Source organism: Pinus tabuliformis, chromosome 1_1 (genome assembly GCF_031772625.1).
Source record: "Pinus tabuliformis cultivar Carrire ecotype Pingquan chromosome 1_1, CPIR1, whole genome shotgun sequence".
In the NCBI taxonomy this organism is placed as follows: Eukaryota; Viridiplantae; Streptophyta; class Pinopsida; order Pinales; family Pinaceae; genus Pinus; species Pinus tabuliformis.
The window spans coordinates 100,777,228-100,797,072 of NC_142297.1; the positions used below are offsets into that span (position 1 = coordinate 100,777,228).

Consider the following 19,845-nt stretch of genomic DNA (forward strand, 5'->3'; position numbering starts at 1 on the left):
TCAAGGTTGTCGAATGTCTGCCTTATGACATCGCCGAGGGTTTCTACACTCGGGGTTTTCTTGTCACTGAGGGTTTTGATGCCCTCCACAGTCTTTGTGCCAAGGGTTTCAATACCTTGTGCACTCAATTCCTCAGGGCTCTTAATACCCTGTTCTTCCAGTTTCTCAGGGGATTCAGCACCCTGTCTTTCCAACTCAGTAGGGGTTTCGGTTCCCCGTTCTTCTACAACCGCAGGGGCTTCAGTACCCTGTCCTTCTAAAACCGCAAGGTCTTCAGTACCCTAACCTTCTAAAACTGCAGGGTCTTCAGTACCCTGACCTTCTAAAACAGTAGGGGCTTCAGTACCCTGCTCCTCGAAATCATTGAGGGTCTCCATGTCTGGTCCATTGAAATTATCAAGTGTCTCTACATGCTCACGACCCTCTGCTTGGACTTCACCAGTATTCGGTGTCGTCTTCCTGCTCCTTAACCTGCTGACAAATGTTGACAACAAGACGTCGTCTTCTGCATTCTCTTCATCTTCCACAGTGTGTGCCATTGCATCTGCAAGCACCAAGAGATTATGAACTGTAGGGGAAACTTGGGGTGATTCATCGATTACAATTAGAGAATTTGACTGGTTCGTCCCTTGGGAGACAGTCTTCCTCCTCTTTGCCGCGGGTGGAGTATTTCCAATGGCCTTCTTCTCTGCTTGCACTGGTGTACTTTCACTTCGCTGCTTGGCAGGAGACGATGTCTCTGCCTTCCTCTTCTTACTTGTACTCGTGCTAGCAGACTTCTCTGCACCCCTCGCTCGAAATTCTTTCAGAAATGCTCCCCACGTTACTCCCTTTTCTTCCAGCCTCTTCTTGACCAGAATCGTGATAAGCCCATGATGGTAGAGCTTGGTTGCGACTTGGCTTGCATTTCCACTCTGCACGCCCTTCGCCATCTTTTCAAGACTCCTGAGCAAGTAGTAGGGGAAATTAATCAATTTTCCCGACTCGAAATGCAGCAGTAACCGAAGGTGATATACAAACGCCAATGTATATCGTCCTTCCCCAGTTACGAATTTCTGTAGTATAAACAACAGGTCTTGCCACTTCTTGACCATGGCAGTCTGTGGAAGTCCCTTCCTCTAGTCGACCTTAATTTTCTTGTCAACCACGAACCAATGCCAACGTTTCTTCACAAGTCGCTCCTTTTTAAACCAGTGCTCTCCTGTAAGTGGCAGGCCTGTGGCTTGTGCAATAAACTCCTTTGTAATTTTGAACTTCAATGACCCGACCCTGGCTCGGCCTCCCTTGAATGTCCTTGCGAACTCTAGTACCACAGCCATGTCGAACCCATCAAACTTCTGTAGGAATGGCAGGAACCCAGATTCTTGCAATAGTGCAAGACTATTCTTGTACTCTAAATAAAAACAATCAAAATCGAAATCATAAAAAAATGAAAACAAAATTAAATTTGCAATAAAAAGAAAAACTAAGAAATACGAAAATCAAACTATACAAACCTAAACTAAAATGAAAAATTAACTAAGTCTAAACCTAAAATCAAATGAAACTAAAAATATTTTTTTTTTATACATACTCTTATCCTAAGTACTATACCAACAAAAGAAAGCTAAAAAAAGGAATTGAATAAAAAGGGAAACTAACCCTAATTTTAACTATATACAAACACCTACTTAAATCAAATGCCCATACGCTCTACAAAATAAAAAAATAAATCGAAATGCTGTTTGCGTTGCAACTGCAGGTTTATCCGCCGAAATGGAAAACGAGGTAAGGAGAAGCTACGATGGGATGGAGGAAATGCGGCTGAAGGAAGACAGCGGGTGCGGGAATGATGGACGCGGGGAAGACTGCAGCTATGGGATAGCTAGACGGAGGGAGCAATGGCGGCAGCGGAAGGAGCTCGAATGAGTTAGCTGCGAGTTGAGGATGACGCTGCACGGATTCGAGTTGCAGTGTCATCGTATGGATGATTGTGGGAATGGTGTGTGAATAGATGGAACCGCAGCGAGGAAGGGAAAAAGATGGGCTGCATGGAGGCTTTAGCAGGTTATGGCAGCTGTGGGCATCTATGTGAGGGTTTGAAGGAGCTGCGAGAAGGGTTAAAGGAGAAGCGTATGGCCGCGAGAGAGGAAGAGACTACGTGGAAGGGTTTGGAACTGAGGAAACAGAGAACGAATGTTGAGCAATGGGCAGCGGATAAGGGGTCACATGTTGAAGTTTCTAAGTTTACTTAGTTTAGAAACCCTTCATACACTTTTTCTGATTTATTCCTACCTACTTGTTATTTTTCTTTAACAAGTTATTTACAAAGTAAATACTGAAAATAAACACCAGTGCATGCTCAACATATTACAGATCAACAACTAAAAGAAACAAGAACAAACACACCACATGACACCATTATTTTTGGACCAATGTCCCCGGAAAAACCCAATGCGGGAAAATCAGTGCAGCTATCTGAGGGTTTTCTTATTAAGCAATATCAGAGTACAATTTGGGTGTCGAAACTGCTCTACCCAACAGAGAATTTCCTTAGCAGGTATACCTCATAGTTTGAGAGAAATCTCCTGGCTGAAACCCCGGAAAATCCTTCCGGCAGTTCCTCAGCACAAAACTGCTCTGCAACCCCAGTGTCAACCCCTCTGTCTCACGCTGGCCTTGCATTATCCTTTCTAGGCCTGCGTCAGCTCTGGGAGCCTCTGCGTCAGCTGCACTGGCCCCTCTGGTGCTCTACCTAGCACTTGGTTGCCTTTGTGTGGCCCTGCGTGAGCCTTTGCTAGCTCTGCGTCACCCTCCTTGGCTGCTGCGCTGCTCTCTTGACACACTCTCTGCCTTCTTGGTTTCTCTGCGCTCAATGCCCCTCAGCTGCTTTCCCAATCACTGATTCTATCTCTCTTAGGAAACCCCGCTCTAGAGAATAGAATGACTGATCATCTGGTTTGTTCTCCAAGTGAACCTCAAGCCTCCTCTTATACTTTTCTTGTTGACATATCAACATCCGAGATTAAGTCCCTAATCAATGACTAAGATTAGATCTGATTTGATCCATGTCTTTTGGACCATTCTAACATAGATTCATATTAATACATATTAATATTTATTTTCCCTAAGTTTAGACTTGGGGAATCCATTAAAAATATTAACTATTTTAATATCTCCTGATCTGTTTAGAATCTGCCCAAACCCTTTCTGGTTATTGGAGATTTCATGTGCCCCAACCTCTCCACCAAATTTCGTGGCTAGAGCACATCCGATGCTACCCCAAATCAACACTCGCTCTTAGCGAGGACTGTGCTTTAGCAATACTCCTCACTGAGTATTACTCTGATCATCCAGCATCGGTACCTATGCTGATGCTAGGCCTTCCTGCCCAACATCCTCTGCACTGTTGCCTCCTGTACCGCTGCCCATGTTTCTGCCACTGCCACTGCTGCATCTGTACGACAACTCCCTCTGCATCCGTGCTGCTGCTGGTCCTCTCTCCCAGCACTGCATCCGCATTGCACCTCCTCTCAGCATGTTGCATCGTGCTGCCCACTGCTGCACTGCAACTCAGTTACTGAGAAGTAAGTAACTGATCTCCCAACTGACCTCCCTGTTGGGCTAGAGACACCCACTAATGCTGAAGCTCCATCTGTTGTTGACAAGTTCTCCCTGTCTGACCTCTGCACTGCTGCAACAACTCCCTGCATCTCGCACCGTTGCACACCTCTTTGTGCTTCTCGCACTGCTGCAGCCTGCTAGCTTTGCGCTGTCTTGGGAATCCTGCACTGTAGCTCTCTCTGCCGCTTCATCTACATCCGTCTGTTCCCACATCCGCAAGTCCCGCTACTCCTCTTCGGGGCTCCCGTAGCAAGGTCTAATCCAAGAGGCTAGGTACCTCGAGGATCCTGCCCCTCATCGCCTGTAGTCCACCTGACTACAGCTCGATGTCTCCCCACTTCCACTCAAGTGGTGCGTGTGCACTCATGGCACAATCATCGTCTGTCAAAACTTCCTTCTCTGCCAGTGCTGGCGTTGCCTTAGTTTCGGAAGACTCTCCCTTACTCTTCTTCCTTGGGCACCGGGTCGCATAATGACCCATCTCCCCATAGTGGAAGCACTTGATCTTGGAGAGATCTTTCTTCTTCCGCTTCTCCTGCTTTCCCTCAGATGCTAGGGCCACATTCTCCTCCTCCTGCTTGACCTTGATCTCTTTGCTGCTGCTACATGTGTTCGACTGCCTTCTGATCTCTTCCTGGCGAAGAGTTGCCCACATCTCATCCGAAGATGGGAGAGTCCCTCTACCCAGGATACTTTGGACAAACACTTCCTAATCTTCTGAGACAACATTCAAGGTTGTCCTCACCATAAGCTCCTGATCCGGTGTCACTGCTATAGCATTCAACTGGTCTTGGATCTCATTCAGTCCTCCGAGGAAGGTGTCAATCGATTGACCCTTCTTCATCTGATATGACCTCATCTAGTTCTCGAGCAACATTCTTCTTTGCATAGAAGTATGCTGGTACAAGTTCTTGAGAGCCTCCCACATCGCAACTGCCGTTTCCTTCTCATCTATATATGGTACCACATGATCCTTGTCCCTGTCAAGGATAATGCGCATGGCCCTCACCATCGCCTCTTCATACTTGTCGTTATCATTGGGCTTGACTAGGATAGCTATAACCTTCAAGACGAAGTTCTTGACACGACTCTTGTCAAGCACTGATAAGATTCTGGCCTTCTAGACCAATGTTTTACAACTCGGACTCGGACTCGGACTCGGCCGAGGATCGACTCGGACTCGGACTCGGTAATGACTCGGCCGGCTCGATTTCAATGACTCGGTCGTTGTAAAAAATACATTAAATATTTATTTTTTTTATAAAAAAACATAATTTTAAATATTTTAAACATAATTTTAAAGATTTTCATTCAAGTTTCCAAACACACAACATTATAATATACATGGAAGGCAACATATGATCAAAGTAGGCTCATGAACCAATCCATTATATCAAAATGGTACGGTGTACCCAATGGCAATAGTAAATACATAGTCAACTGTAGTCTGTCATACATGATCAAAGACTCAAGAGTCAAAACAAAATACAAATAACCAAGGAGGCTAGTCGCTAGTAGCTACTGCCAGAGGAGCCAAGATCATCTCGACCAATCTCTGGATCATCATCATCAGAGTCAGACAAGGGGCCCCATGGCTCCTCCTCATCATCATCGTCTCCAACTGCAACTGTAGAAGTGGTGCCAGTACCACTAGGCTGTGCAGAAGATGCAAGCTGAGATAGAGTACAAATGCGGCTGCGCTTCTGTCGTGGCTGAGCAGAGGAAGCACCTACAACTGGAGTCCTACTAGCTGGCTGTGAGACTGAGGCTGGTGGATTGGGATCTGCATTCAACTGAACACGCTGCAGTGGATCTCCAACATCAATTTCATCAAGATCCTCATCAGGATCAAACTCTGGTAGACGACTCTCCATTACCCAATCTGATGTTGGATCAATGTCTTCCAACACAATGGGATCTGAATCAGGTCTTTTGTTCAGCAATTGGTTCCGTCTGAGCCGAAGGTTGTATTGGACAAAAACTAGATCATTCAACCGTTTTTGCTCCAAACGGTTTCTCTTCTTTGTGTGAATCCTCTCAAAGACAGACCAATTGCGCTCACACCCAGATGCACTGCAAGTTTGACTCAAAATACGAATTGCAAACCTTTGCAATTCAGGGCACTGGCCACCAAAGGCCTCCCACCATTGTGCTGCAAAAAACATAGGAGTGTAATGAATTATGAGTTAGATGAAGGCTGAAGCTCAACAAAATTACAAATTATATCTAACTTTCAAATTATAAATGATTTAACAAACTTTAATAAAAAAAGTAAAACCATTAAGAAATTGAAAATTGAAATTTTTGTTTACCTGGCTCATCTGCTTCTCTTGCAATCTTTGCTAGGTTCTTCCCAAAGGTACCTGTTGCATTGCTGAAGGATGTGACCTGCTGATGTATCAGCAGCTGATCAGACTCCGATGGGACCATGCGCTCAATGCAATCAACCAGTCCATCTCTGACCTCCCCCCTCAAAGCTCCTGACTCCTTAGCTTTATAATGATACCGTGGGTTCAAAAAATACCCAGCTGCATGTATAGGGCAATGGAGTTGATTGTTCCATCTTTCATCAATGATTGCCCAAATGGGCCCATACTTTGCCACTCTATCCTTGTATGCTGTCTTTATTTGCTCCTTTGCTTGATCCATAGCCTCATAAATGAAGCCCATAGCCAACCTTTCCCCATCCACCAACCGCAACACCTTAACTAGTGGCTCAGCAAGCTTCACAATCTCTGCTGCCTTTCTCCAAAAAGTTTCATCATGGACTTTCCTTTTCAATTCTCTGCCTTCTGGTTTGTTAGACCAACTGCTTTGATTCCAATCATCGCTGGAAAACATCTTTTGCAAGTTTCTATGTTGGGAAAGCATAGATTGCAATGTCAAAAAATGTGTAGCAAATCTAGTGATGGCAGGCCTAATAATATCCTTGCCTCCAGTGTGTTTCCTTATGAGACTCAAAACCAGTGTATGATTGTAGATAAATTTTGTTATGCTTTTGGCATTATCTACAATGTTTCTGACCCAATCTAATTTTCCAATATCCTCAAGCATGAGGTCTATGCAATGTGCAGCGCATGGGGTCCAAAAGATGGTCTTGTGTTTTTCCTCTAACAGTCTACCAGCAAGAACATAGTTAGAGGCATTGTCTGTGATGATTTGAACAACATTAGCCACCCCCACATCCTGAATAACCTCATCCAATAGCTGAAACAACAAGTGGCCATCTTTTACCTTATCAGATGCATCAACTGATTTTAAAAACATGGTTCCCTGTGGGCAGAAGACAAGAAAGTTTATGATGGTACGGTTTCTTTGATCAGTCCATCCATCTGACATGATGGTACACCCTGTTCTTGCCCATGATTTCTTGAAATCTTGCAAATACTCATTAATTGATTTAATTTCTTTCTGCAAACGAAACCCCCTTAGCTCTTGCATAGTAGGGCCTTTGAAGCCTTTTCCAGCAGCATGTATGGCCTCAAACATAGGCTCATAATATGGTGAACGAGCAGCATTAAAGGGGATATCAGCATCATACCACCATCTAGCTATGTAGTCACAAGCAGTCTCCCTCAATTCTTTCTTCCAATGGTCATCTAAAGTGGGCTGAGCAAGACCTTTACTAACTTCAGGACCATGTGCATCTGATGGAGAGGAGCTTGAGTGAGTGAAAAAACTTTTGATAGTCCCATCACCCTTCATTCTACCCTTTCCCTTATCTTGAACAGAAGCAAAAGAGGGAGGAACATAACGGAAAGGGTTTGATGCATCAGTTTGAGGGATAGAGGAAGAACCCTCAAACTCATAGTGGGGGTTGGCAGCCATCATTCTTTGTATCTCCCTCTTCCTCCCAATTTCAGCCTGTATCTCTTTTTGCCTAGTCTTTTCTGCATTAAATTTTTCAAAGCTTTCCAACAAATTCTTTCTAATCTCCCCAATTTCCTCAGATTTACATGCAGTAATATTGCCTTTAATCCCTGCCAAGTGTTGTTTCAGCCTATGAATCCCCCCAGGACCTGACTTAATTTTCCTATGGCAAAACTTGCAACACATCTCATCATCAACCATTTCAACATATGCCCAAGCAGGATCTTTTGCTCTAGGTGCCATTTTTTGACTAGGAAAACAATCTGAAAATGAAAAAAAAAATAAAAATTGATTCAATGTTCATTTATTTGACTAAAAACACTCTCTAAGCTATCTTGATATATACCTAAAATTTACTAAGTAAAAACAGATTTATAGAGGTGGAAAAAAATACCTCCAGGCACAAACTGCCTCCTCAAGCTTGCTCCAAAAATCAGCTCCTCAATGCTGCTCCAAATGGCTGCCCAAGAAGCTCCTCACTCCAGCTACAATGCTCCTCCAAGACTCTTCACTGCTGCTCCAAAACAAGCTCAAGAACTGCTCACTAACTCTCAAAGAAGACTCTCACTCAAATGCATAAGACTGCTGTGAGTGAAATGAGAGCATTTGGCTGTCTTAAATAGAGTTTGGGAGGGGGAAATGGACCCCAAAAGCATTAAACAAATCACAATAACCCTTTCAGCTCCACAAACCCTAACTAACTTTATCAAAAATCAGCAAAAAATTCATTTTTTTTTGGTAAATACGCTGCCCAGCCGGACTTTATTGAAACGGCCGAGTCATTACGGGACCCGGCCGGGTTGACCGGGTCAGCTATGACTCGGCCGAGTCATTGGCTGACTCGGCCGAGTCATAGCCGACTCGGCCAGCCGAACCGGGTCATGGGCCGGGTCATAAAATTTGGCATTGAAACGGTCAGAAACGGCCGTTTCCGTTTCGGTACGGCCGTTTCGTAAAATACTGTTCTAGACTGCGAAGTTCGATGCTCCGTCCAATCTATCCTGGTCTCTTACCCCATGTAGTGCCATGACACTCCTCTACTTCCCTCCTGGAAGTTCTCTGTTTGACTCCTTAGAGTCTCTACTTCCCATCTGGAAGTTCTCTTCTGGACTCCCACTGAGTCCTGATTTCCCTCTTGGAAATCCTCCTGCCGCTCGTCGAGATGCCCCCTACTCTGATCGTCTTGTGCAACTGCACCGCTGATCTAGGTTCCTTGGCTAGAAACCCTAGGTAACAGCTCCTTTGGCCCTACTCTGTCATGTATTGTTCTGACTACAGTTCCTCACCAACTCCACTCTGCAATATTTCTGTAGCCTTCTAGACTCCAACAACTGCCTCTCTATGAACTGCGTCAACCCCTCTCTACCTCACGCTGGCTCTGTGTCACCCCAGATGGGTCTGCGTCAGCAACGTTGACCTCTCTGAGGCTCTGCGCAGCTCCCGGCTTCTTCTGCGTGGCTCTAGCTGGCTTTGCGTCACACTTCTTGGCCTCTGCGCTGCTAGAAACAACTTCTCTCACCTCGGGACCACTGTTTTCTGTTGCTATTTCTTTGCTCAGTTGATGTCTCTCAGTGCTCTCGTGATCTGCAATCACGCTCTGATACCATGTTGAAGTTTCTAAGTTAGTTTAGAAACCCTTCATGCACTTTTTTTGATTTATTCCTACCTACTTGTTATTTTTCTTTAACAAGTTATTTACAAAGTAAATACTGAAAATAAACACCAGTGCATGCTCAACATATTTCAGATCAGCAACTAAAAGAAACAAGAACAAACACACCACATGACACCATTACTTTTGGACCAATGTCCCCAGAAAAAACCAATGCGGGAAAATCGGTGCAACTATCTGAGAGTTTTCTTATTAATCAATATCAGAGTACAATCTGGATGCCGAAACTGGCCTACCCAATAGAGAATTTCCTTAGCAGCTATATCTCACAGTTTGAGAGAAATCCCCTGGCTAAAACCCCGAAAAATCCTTCCGGCAGTTCCTTAGCACAAAACTGCTCTGCAACCCTAGCATCAGCCCCTCTCTATCTCACGCTGGCCCTGCGTCAACCTTTCTAGGCTTGCGTCAGCTCTGGGAGCCTCTGCGTTAGCTGCGCTGGCCCCTCTGGTTCTTTGCGCAACACTTGGCTGCCGCTGCATGGCCCTGCGTGAGCCCCTGCTAGCTCTGCGTCACCCTCCTTGGCTGCTGCACTGCTCTCCCGGCACACTCTCTGCCTTCTCTGTTTCTCTGCACTCAATGCCCCTCAGCGGCTCTCCCGATCACTGATTCTATCTCTCTTAGCAAACCCCGCTCTAGAGAATAGAATGAATGACATCCAGTGTGTTCTCCAAGTGACCCTCAAGCCTCCTCTTATACTTTTCTTGTTGACATATCAACAGCCGAGATTAAGTCCCTAATCAACGACTAAAATTAGATTTGGCTTGATCCATGTCTTTTGGACCATTCTAACACAGATTCATATTAATACACATTAATATTTTATTTTCCCCAAGTTTAGACTAGGGACTCCATTAAAAATATTAATTATTTTAATATCCCCTGATCTGTTTAGAATTTGCCCAAACCCTTTCTGGGTATTGGAGATCTCATGTGCCCCAACCTCTCCACCAAATTTCATGGCTAGAGCACATCTGATGCTAGCCCAAATCAACATTATGCTTTTGCAGGTTGCTGATGGAGATGACAACAAGGGTTTTAAGCCGATTTGCCCAAAAAAATCTCAAATTTTTTCTGCAACAAAGAAAATAAAACCCTAGGCAGCAGCCAGGTAGCCAAAAACTCAAGAAAAATTCACAGATTGGAATGTTATACTTATGCTTAAAATCTATCAATGAAACCCTTATTGAAAATTCTCCAGATTTAATTAAAATATTTAATCCACTTGCTTCAGATTTGACCCTAAAATCCTTAAAAAAAATTCAGATCTGAATTTAAATTATTTAAAACCCTTGGACTGCAAGATTTGAATATGATCCCTGCAAAAATTGATGTTAACAAACCCAGAGATCCAGATCTTACCCTCCAGGGCCTAGATTTGGATTCTACACGGTTTTCTCCTTGAGATCTGTAGCTGCAGTACAACAAGAAACACCCAAACGATATGTACAATGACCTAGAAAAGTCAAACCCAGAAAACCCAAGTCGGAAAACTAAAAATAATTTTACAGATCTATGTACATGAATGGCAGATCTATCAGATCTAGGGAGTGTGAGTCCAACTTCGCTCCCAGATCTGATAATCTGAGGCTCTCAACGGCCAGATCTATCGATTTAGCACCAATTTTTTTTTTTTAAATTTTAAAATTTTAAAGGAGGTACTGAGCTCAAAACCCTTCATGCATCACCCATAAAAAAAAGATCTTATGGTAAGTCTGGGATCAAATCAAGCTAGTCTCTTCAGGAAACACGGATCGGGAGTTGGTTGGTTCAAAGGAGAACTTCCCCGAATGCCCGATGATTTAATAATCAAGGATTTCCTGCAAAACTCAATTTAACCATCAACATAGAACGAGAAAACAATAATAAAATTCAGATAAATAGAGATAACTGCTATTATATTTAAAACTTAAATTATCATTCAAACCCCAGCGACTGAGCAAGATACTTGTACTCAAATCACTCTTCAAAAAGCTATCATCAATGGCTAAAAATAAATTACGCATGAAAACAAGACATCTTACAGTATTTCAATGAAGATTAACACCAGCGGAGATTTAACCCCAAAGTCTTTCTTTATTGCTCATAAAAAGATTACAAGAGAGCTTTTCGCTTAGTACACGATTAAAAGATTGGACCACTAACTGACAAATGATCTCCTATTTAAAGATAAATCCTCCAACGGCTATTTCGAGTGATCCCCGTTAAAGCAATCTCGACCGTTGATGAGGATCAAAATTTCTTTTAATCTCATTCGTCGATTTTTTTTTTTTTGTATACATGGTAGTGCTCTCTATATTTACTTTTTACAAAAAATTTACAGTCAAATCCTCCGATCAGTCACCTGCCCGAAGGAAACCAGGTGACCATCGGTCAGCATTATATCCACTCCAAAATTTAAATAAGTTCATCAAAACCCACCTATTGCTCAATAGCTTATCCCTATTGCCTTTGCTAACCATAACACAGATTCTTATCTTTTGCATTTCAAAAAAAGACATTCAAAGACCAAAGATAAATAAACTACTCCTCATCAGAGGAAGCTATCTGTACTATCGCCTTTACTCAGGACTCGACACGTTCTCTCCAAAACTCGGCGTCTTCACCCCTGGGCCTGGAAGCTCTCGTCCCTGGAACATTTTCCATTTTATCTCTAACAATGTCTGCTCAATCTGGCCCAAAGCTAGATTATTCCTGTATGTTTGGATTTGAATTGTTGCCAACTCTTTCAGAATTTCCACCCGTACTAGATCTGGTTCCTTATTCCTTTTCTGCCTGTTCAACACTTCCCCTTCCATATGTTCCTGGTGCAGAGTCATGGCACGAGCTACAATGTGTTTCATTATCCAATATTGGTGCAGTGTCCTTTTAAGGAGAGATTGCCGACTGTTTGACGTACTCGGGTCTTGCAGCATTCCTTCCCATTTGTCCATAGGGAAGTCTCTGCATCTCAGGTTATTTCTCAGATCTCTTTCCCAGCTCCATATTTGGTCTCTAACCTCCTTTGGGTTTCCCTCCATATAGGAGTCAATGATTCTTTTCATCTGCTCTCCCTCCGGTTTCCTTCCCTTTTCCTTCCCTGCGTCGCTCATTCCTTCTTCTTTTTTAACAGTCCTCTTGCTGCGCCTGGGTGCCATGTCTCTTCTCGTCTTCACCTTAGCTCTTTTATCCTGTGAATGCTCTTTTTGGGTAGCAGTTGCGCCCTTTCCGAGGGTCAGACGTATCACATAGTAAACACATATGTCAATTTTGGCAATTGAGGGTATATATTTGATCGGGGTATTTCTACCCCCCCTCTTCTTGGTTCTACTCCTGCATTTTCTTCTCTTTGGGGCAGTACTGTAGCCTCTCTAATTCTTTTAGTTTTGGGGCACCTGTGATAGTTTTGGCTTGCACGATGTATGCTAGAGTTCTTTTCCTGGGTCGAGTGCTCAGCCTCTCTCACAAGGTCACTCCTTGCTGTACTTGGGTTGCCTGCTCATTTCCCAGGTTTGCTTTTCTCAGTTCTGTTGTCAATATCTTGGTTAATTTCAATTTCACCTCTCCCTATGAGGTGCTCCTCCTTCCTCCCTAGTTTTTGGGCTTTCCTTTCCCTCCTGACGGGGTTCAACTCAACAGGCGGAGTCCCTGGGTTGAGATTGCCCAAAACATCAATTCGGCTACAAGGGTCTTGGATGATTGTGTCCTTCATGTCCTTTCTCTCCCTCACTTTACTCTTGTGCTCACCCTTCTTCCCGCCCATAGCCCCAAGGATTCTTTCCTGTCTCGTTCTTCCTTATCTCTATAATTTCTACTGTGTTTTTGATGATCATCCCTATCTATCTTCAGGCCTACTCTATAATTCAAACTGTTTATTTCTTCATAGGATGGGGTGGGAAATTTTACATACCTGTCAACTTTTCTTCGTTGCTTTGTCTCCTTCAGCTCTCGTTTGCTGTTTGTGCGTTCTCTCTCGCCACCTTCCTTCTTGTGTGTCCGCATGCAAAATGCATGTCTTGCCTCAGGCTCTATCCCTTTATCATTCTCCTGCCATAATTCTACCTCCAGCTGTCCTCCCTTCCTTCCTTCCTTGGCCTGCCTTCCTTCCCACTTGCCTTGGGATGCTACCCATCTGTCTTGTCCACCGTCCTTCATTTATTTCTTTCCTCTCCCGTCTGCTCTTGCCGTCCGTTTGCTGACTCTACGCTGCCATTTGGCGTTGACGTGCTGCCCCTTCTCGATCTTGATGTCCTGCCCTCCCTTCTTCCACACCTTTCCATTTCTGCCCCTGCTCTCCTCGGGTCTGTCCTTCCTCTGCCCCCCTCTGTCATCCAATTCATCTCCATCCTTTCATCTGTCCTTTGCTGTTCCGTGATTGATCTATTTTGTCCTACCTGCACCTGCCCTTGTCCTTCTTCCCTCCCATCGACATCAATCAAATTCTCTAGATGCTTGCTGTGCTGCCTATCATCTTCGGCTTCCTGAATCATTTGTATCATTTGTATGCGATCTTCTATAGTTGATGTCGTAATTCTGTTATTACCCATGCCGTCCTCCAGCTTTTGCTCAGCTTTTCGGCTGTTGCTCCCTGCTGTAGTTGTTTAATTGTTTCTATTACCAACATTGAGTCGCTTTCTATCTGCAGACTTTGGTACCCTTCCCTTATCGCTATCTCTAGTCCCCTGTTTAGCGCGTGGAATTCTACTTCGTTGTTAGTGGCGATGCCACAGTCCATTGCATAAGCCCGTTTAATCTTCCCTTCCTCATCTCTGAATATCCCTCCTATGCCAACATCCCCTGTATTGCCTTTTGCTGTGCCATGAAAGTTTAGCTTAGTGAACCCCTGTGGCGGGTTCCTATATCTTTCTTTGGCTCTTGCCTTGCTTGCGTCATGTTCCTTCCCTGTCCTGTTTATGTTTTTTACTTTGATTTCCAGTCGGTTCATAATGCGGGTCTTAGTTCCCTCCGTCTTCTAGTCTCCCTCTTTCCAATTTTCCAAAATTACTGTTTCTCTTATGTTTTTCATGGTTTGGCTCCATATTTCCCCTTTGTCTTTTTTATCTTCGCTGAATATCACCCTGTTTCGTGCCTTCCAAAGGTTCCATAGGAGGAAACCAATGGACAGATTCCAGGCATGGTTCAGAATTGTGTTGCGGTACGGCTTGCTGCTCCACTTCTCTATTGTTGTTTTTATGCTCCCTATGTTCCTATCAGTAATCTCGAATAGCTGGTGGTGGTTTTGCCACAGGTTGTTGCTTACGCTGCAGGAGTTTGCAACGTGCTCCATGGTTTCTTCTTGGTTTTGGCACAATGCGCAGCGCGAGGGTCCATGTGTCCCCTTCCTTCTCAATTGGTCCCAGGTTAAGGCGCGCCCATGCAACACAGTCCAGGTAAAAAACGCCACTTTTGGCCAGGTTTTTAACTGCCATATTCTTTTCCATTTCTTTATGTCTGAGTTTCCAACTCCTCCTGTCTTTATATGGTAACCTTCTTAGATAGTAAACATGCCCTTTATGCGTTTACCTCATCTTATTATCTCTGATCCTTCTTTAACTGCAATTTTTCTTGTTGCCAATTCTTTTTGGTAAATTATCCATTGATCAGTTTCTGGTGCTTTGGGCCAATCGCTCTTCGTTTTCCATTTTCTCCAGTAAACGTTCTGTTCCAATATCCAGTAGTTTCTTACGGCATCTTCCACCATTTGGGTAGTGTACTGTTGGATATCTTGGATCTGAGGTTCCTGATTCAGGATTCCTCTCTGTTGCCACGCCTCCTGCCAGAAGTCTGCTTTGTCCCCCTCTCGAATTTCCCAAAAACTGTGGTCTCTTATCAAGGCTCTGTTCAGGCTTGCTAGGTTCCAAATGGCTGAGCCTTTCTTTTCTGATAGTGTTTGGAGTTTGCCTTCAAGAGTCCTTGCTATCTCATATTTCTTTTCCCATAGCAGTTTCGATAGGTCGTCCCCTCCTTGAATCCATCTCCACCATAATTTTCCCCCATGACTTGGTTTAATATGTAGGGGTCTCTTAGTCCTAGGCCCCCCTCTGTGGCAGATTTGCTTAACCAGGTCCATGAAAGTAAAGCCCACTTTTTTGTTTTGTTTGACCCTTGCCAAAGAAATTTTTTGAATATTTGCACCATTTTCTGGCATATGGTTTTAGGGATCGCTTGACTAGCCATCTGGTATATTGGCATAGCTTGGAGGACAGACTTCAATAGGATAAGTCGGCTCGGGGTATTGAGCGTTCTAAACGTCCAATTGTCCATTCTTTTTTGAATTTTCCCTATCAATCCTTTCCAATTCTCAATTCTATTCTGCTAATCACTCAACTATACTCCTAGGTATTTAGTTGGGCACTGTCCAATTCTAAACCCCATTGTTTTGGCTAGGAAGGCTTGAGCCACCCTTGGGGTGTTAAAGAAGAATATTTCGGTTTTCTCCTTATTTACCTCTGTTCCTGATGCTTTTGTGAATTCTGTAAGGATTTCCCCTAGTTTTTTTGCCTCCTTGAGATTTGCTTGACTATACATCATTACATCATCCACAAATTGTTGATGTGTAATGGTTAATTCCTCCCCCCATAATCTCAGACCTTTGAATTCCCTGCTGCTTACTCTTTTATTAATTAATCTACCTAAACCATCCACTGCTAAAATAAACAGGAACGGTGAAAGTGGATCTCCCTATCTGAGGCCACGGGATGGCTTAAAGGTGTCTATTGGGGTTCCGTTTAGCAAGATTGACATGCTTGGAGTGGATATCATTGACATTATCCATGCTATCCATCTATCGTCAAACCCATAGGCTTGTAGGATTCTTTGGAGATATTGCCAGCTGAGTTTATCATAGGCTTTTGCTAAGTCAAGTTTAATCATCATTCCTCTATTTTCCATCTTCTTTAAGGAATGAATCACCTCTTGAGCGACGACAATCCCATCCACTATCTGTCTTCCTTTCACAAAACCTATTTGTTCTTTTGCGATCAATTATGGGAGTAGAGGTTGTAATCTTTTTACCATTATGGTAACTAGAATTTTATAGATTACATTGCATAGAGCTATTGGTCTGAAGCCATGAGGTTCTTCAACCTTTTCTACCTCTGGTATTAGTGCAAGAAAGGTTGCATTCCATGTTGGGTGCATTCTTTTGTTGCATCTTGATTCTTCTACTGTGCTTACTATATCTTTTTTCATAAAGCTCCATGTTGCTTGAAAGAACTCTGCTGTAAATCCATCCGGGCCGGGGGCTTTGTTTTTGGCCATTGTCTTTACTACGTCCTCTACCTCTTTCTCAGTGATTACCCTTAGGAGAGCCATGTTTTGTTCCCTGTTTACCTTTTTTGGGATGTATTGACTTATTTTTGCTATCTCCTCTTCTCTGTTACTTTGTGGCTCTGTCAATATGCCTTTGAAGTGTTGGATCAGTAGATTTTCCATTTCCTCTTTCTGGGTTACCTTGTTACCTTGGTTATTTTTTAGGGAGAAAATTCTATTCTGCTGCCTATGTTGTTGCATCGCTCTGTGGAAGAATTTTGTATTCCTTTCCCCCTCTTTTAACCACTGTACTCTTGAATTTTGTCTCCATAGAATTTCCTCCTGTTTTCTTCTTTACTCCAATCTAGTTAGTACCCCTCCTCCTTCCTGCGCGAGCCCCTCTGTTCTCCCTTCTTCTATTATTTTCTATTGTATCCTTTTCATTTCTATTTGAAGCTGTTCTTGGTCTTCTTGTATGTTGCCAAATTCTTCTCTGTTCCAAGTCTTAATTTTGCTTTTTAACTCCTTAAGTCTCAATTGGAGCGTGTGCATCTTATTCTTTCCTTGTATTTCATCTTCACTGTTCTGCCACTAGTTTTCCATCTTTTCTATGAGGGTTGGGTCTCGTAGCCAGAAGGCTTCAAACCTGAATGGTTTGTGCTGGTTTTGATTGTTCATGGCAATTTCAAGTTTTATCGGCCAGTGGTCTGATCCTTGGCAGGGTAGGATAGTTGCTTCATAGAATATATCTTTCCCAAGAAAGTGTTCTATTGCTAAGAACCTATCCAATCTGGAGGCTATCTGCCTGCTGCCTCCTCTTCTATTATTCCAGGTATATTTTCCATTGATAGTGTTTATATCAATCAATTGTAGGGCTGTCTGGGTTTCCCTGAATCTCTCCATATCTACATCCTCTCGTTACAATCCGCCTTTCTTTTCCGTTGTGGCGGTGATCATATTAAAATCTCCAGTTATCACCCACAATTTTCTGTGTGCAAGTTACCCAATCGATGCAACTGTGTTAGGAAGGCCTCTCTTTCCATCGGTATGTGAGGCTCGTACACCGCTGATACTAGGAACCACTCTCTATGTCCTATCATTTTGAATCTCCCTGAGAGAATCCTCTTCATTCCTATCCAGAAGTCAACCATGACTTCTGCTGCATTCCACAAGATTGCAATACCCATTGCACTCCCTTTTGAATCCAATGTCATGCTTTCATAAGTGGGCTTGATTTTTTTAAGAATTTCCTCCATTTTTCCCCCCGTTATTTTTGTTTCTTGAAGCAACATAATTTGGGGTTTTTCTTTTTTGATCCTTTTTGCCAGGTATCTTTGCTTACCCTTGCTGTTAAGCCCCCTTATATTCCATGATGTGATGATCATTGAGAAGGTTGGGTAGTTTGGTGGAAGACCGCTGAGAGCGGCACTACTCTTCCTGTATTAACTAACATTTCTCCCATTACTTGAATTGGTTCCTGTAGGTTCTTTCTTCCTCGTTTTTTCCCACCTTTCCCTTTGCTTTGTTGTTCCTGGCTATTGCCATGTTCTATTCCTAACTGCTCATTCATCCCTGTAGTTCCTTGCTCCAGTTTTTCTTTGTATTTTTGGAATATTTCCTTGTATAATTTTTTATCCTCTTTTGGGATAAACCTCTCATCTAGGCTTTGCCACTTATCCAATAGTTTCCTCAGTTTTTCCTCTTCTGTTGTTGGGTCTTCCCCTTTATTTATGTCTATTTCCATTACTTCATTCTCCTGGTTTTCCTCCTTTTCTTTTCTCCCCTTTTTCTCTGTTTCTCCTTTAGCTTTCTGCTTGTTGCTATTGGCGTCCTGATTTGTTCTACCTTCCTATTCTGGTTCCTCTTGGTAGTCCATACCTCGGGTTTCTTCATCTTCTTCTTCTGTCTGCAGGATTTCGAATCTGATTGTCTCTTTTGCTCTGGTTGGCTGTTCTTTTCTACCTTCCTTAGGGGTTTCCTTGGTAGGTCGTTTCTTGGTTTTGATTTCTTGAAACCCCTCATTGTCTTCTGTGTTTTTCCGCTGTTGCTTAGTCTTTCTTTCCTCTTCCTCTGCATTTAAGGGGCATTCCTTGAAGAGGTGTCCATATTCATGACATTTTCTGCATCTAAAAGGTATGTGTTCGTAATCCAACGCCTGCTGCCAGACCTCCTCATGATATTCTAGTTCTACTGCGCTTCGTATAGGGTTTGTGATGTTCATATAAACACATATTCTTGCGTACGATGTATATCTTCTTTTTTTAGTTGATTCCGCTATCTTTACAAAGCTACCTATGGTGTTCCCTATTCCTTCCAGTATTTCTGGGTCCCAAAAATCCATAAGTAGTCCAAATAGTCTGACCCCTACAGGTGCTGCTAGGAATTTCTCTTTATCCGGATTATAGCATTCCTCCCAGTACCTCATAAATAAATCTGCATTGTTATGGATATATGGGCCATTTTCAAAAACTTTTTCTTTGTCTTGCAGGTTTGAGAAGATTACCGTAAAGAATCCTCGTGCGCCTAACTTCAGTTCAATGTGTCCGCGTGGTTGCGATTTTTGATGGATCCATCTTGTCAGTCCTTTTTCTGACGGCCAGACTCCAATAAACTTGCATATCAACGCATGGTCTTTCATGTAACTTCTGTACCTTTCGAGTTTGTTCATTGGGATAACAAACCTCGGTTTTTCTATTGCGCATGGCAGGCATTTACCTTCACTCCCTGCTTGCCATCGTGCTCCCAGGACTGGTCCCGGTATCCTTTGCTCATCCTCTGATTTGCTATTGCTTGTTCCTTCTCTCGCTGTTGCGTCTCTGTAGGAGGGGATTTCTCCCCTTCTAGTCCCGTTTGCCATTTTTGAGCCTCCCGTCCTCTTCTTTCCGTGCCTGTCCGCTTGTTTTCGAGGTGTTCCGCACCGCCTACATCATGGCCGCAAGGTCATTAGGGTTGCAGAGCTCCAAGAATCCCTCATCGTTTCTTTTCTCATTCGTCGAAATTTTAAATTATTGAGGAAATTTGAATTTTTCAACTAAATTCATTTTAATTAATTCAAAAATTAAATTTTTGAATTAATTTCCTCAAAATTTTGACTTTGACTTAATCCCAGGGACCAAAGGCTTAAAATTTAGCAAAATAATCAATTTACCTTAGTCCCTGGACTTCTTAAAATTTAATTTTTAAGGACCAACGAATTTTGCCTTCGGAGAATTTAAATTTACCTAGGACTTAGAATTAATTAAATTTATGGCTTAGGCTTTTAATTAATTTTGGCCAGAAAATTTAATTAACTAGCCTATGAGGAGATAAATTATTTTTCTAACCCTCAAGACACTTTACATCATGATTTTTACATTTTTTACATCTCAAGGGGGAAAACCCATTTGCAAAAGACCCTCATAGACTACCCAGTTCTGTGACACAAAATATAATTTAGCAGATCAAGCAATTTGTAATAAAATAACCTAACCAAA

The 19,845-nt window shown here is 43.0% G+C and overlaps 2 protein-coding genes across 7 annotated transcripts in view; one reads left to right on the plus strand and one right to left on the minus strand.

Moving 5' to 3' along the window:
* LOC149211846 (carboxyl-terminal-processing peptidase 2, chloroplastic-like) overlaps positions 1–19,845 on the plus strand; it is a 300,395-nt gene that overhangs the window by 161,647 nt on the left and 118,903 nt on the right. The window lies entirely within an intron of this gene.
* Positions 1,119–6,444, minus strand: LOC149211847 (uncharacterized). Its single transcript, XM_089393103.1, has 3 exons — positions 5,916–6,444; positions 5,333–5,755; positions 1,119–1,393 (listed from the first exon to the last, which is right to left on the minus strand). Exons 1-3 carry the CDS (start codon positions 6,442–6,444, stop codon positions 1,119–1,121), a joined length of 1,227 nt encoding a protein of 408 aa, XP_089249229.1.

Bases quoted from the DNA above. Each gene is read 5' to 3' on its own strand.
- LOC149211847 (XM_089393103.1), bottom strand. From the start codon at position 6,444: ATGTTTTCCAGCGATGATTGGAATCAAAGCAGTTGGTCTAACAAACCA. The intron at 5,756-5,915 runs GTAAACAAAAAT...TGTTTTTTGCAG, and splicing joins AAGAGAAGCAGATGAGCCAG to CACAATGGTGGGAGGCCTTT. The intron at 1,394-5,332 runs GTGCTTCCTCTG...GTTTTTATTTAG, and splicing joins TAGTAGGACTCCAGTTGTAG to AGTACAAGAATAGTCTTGCA.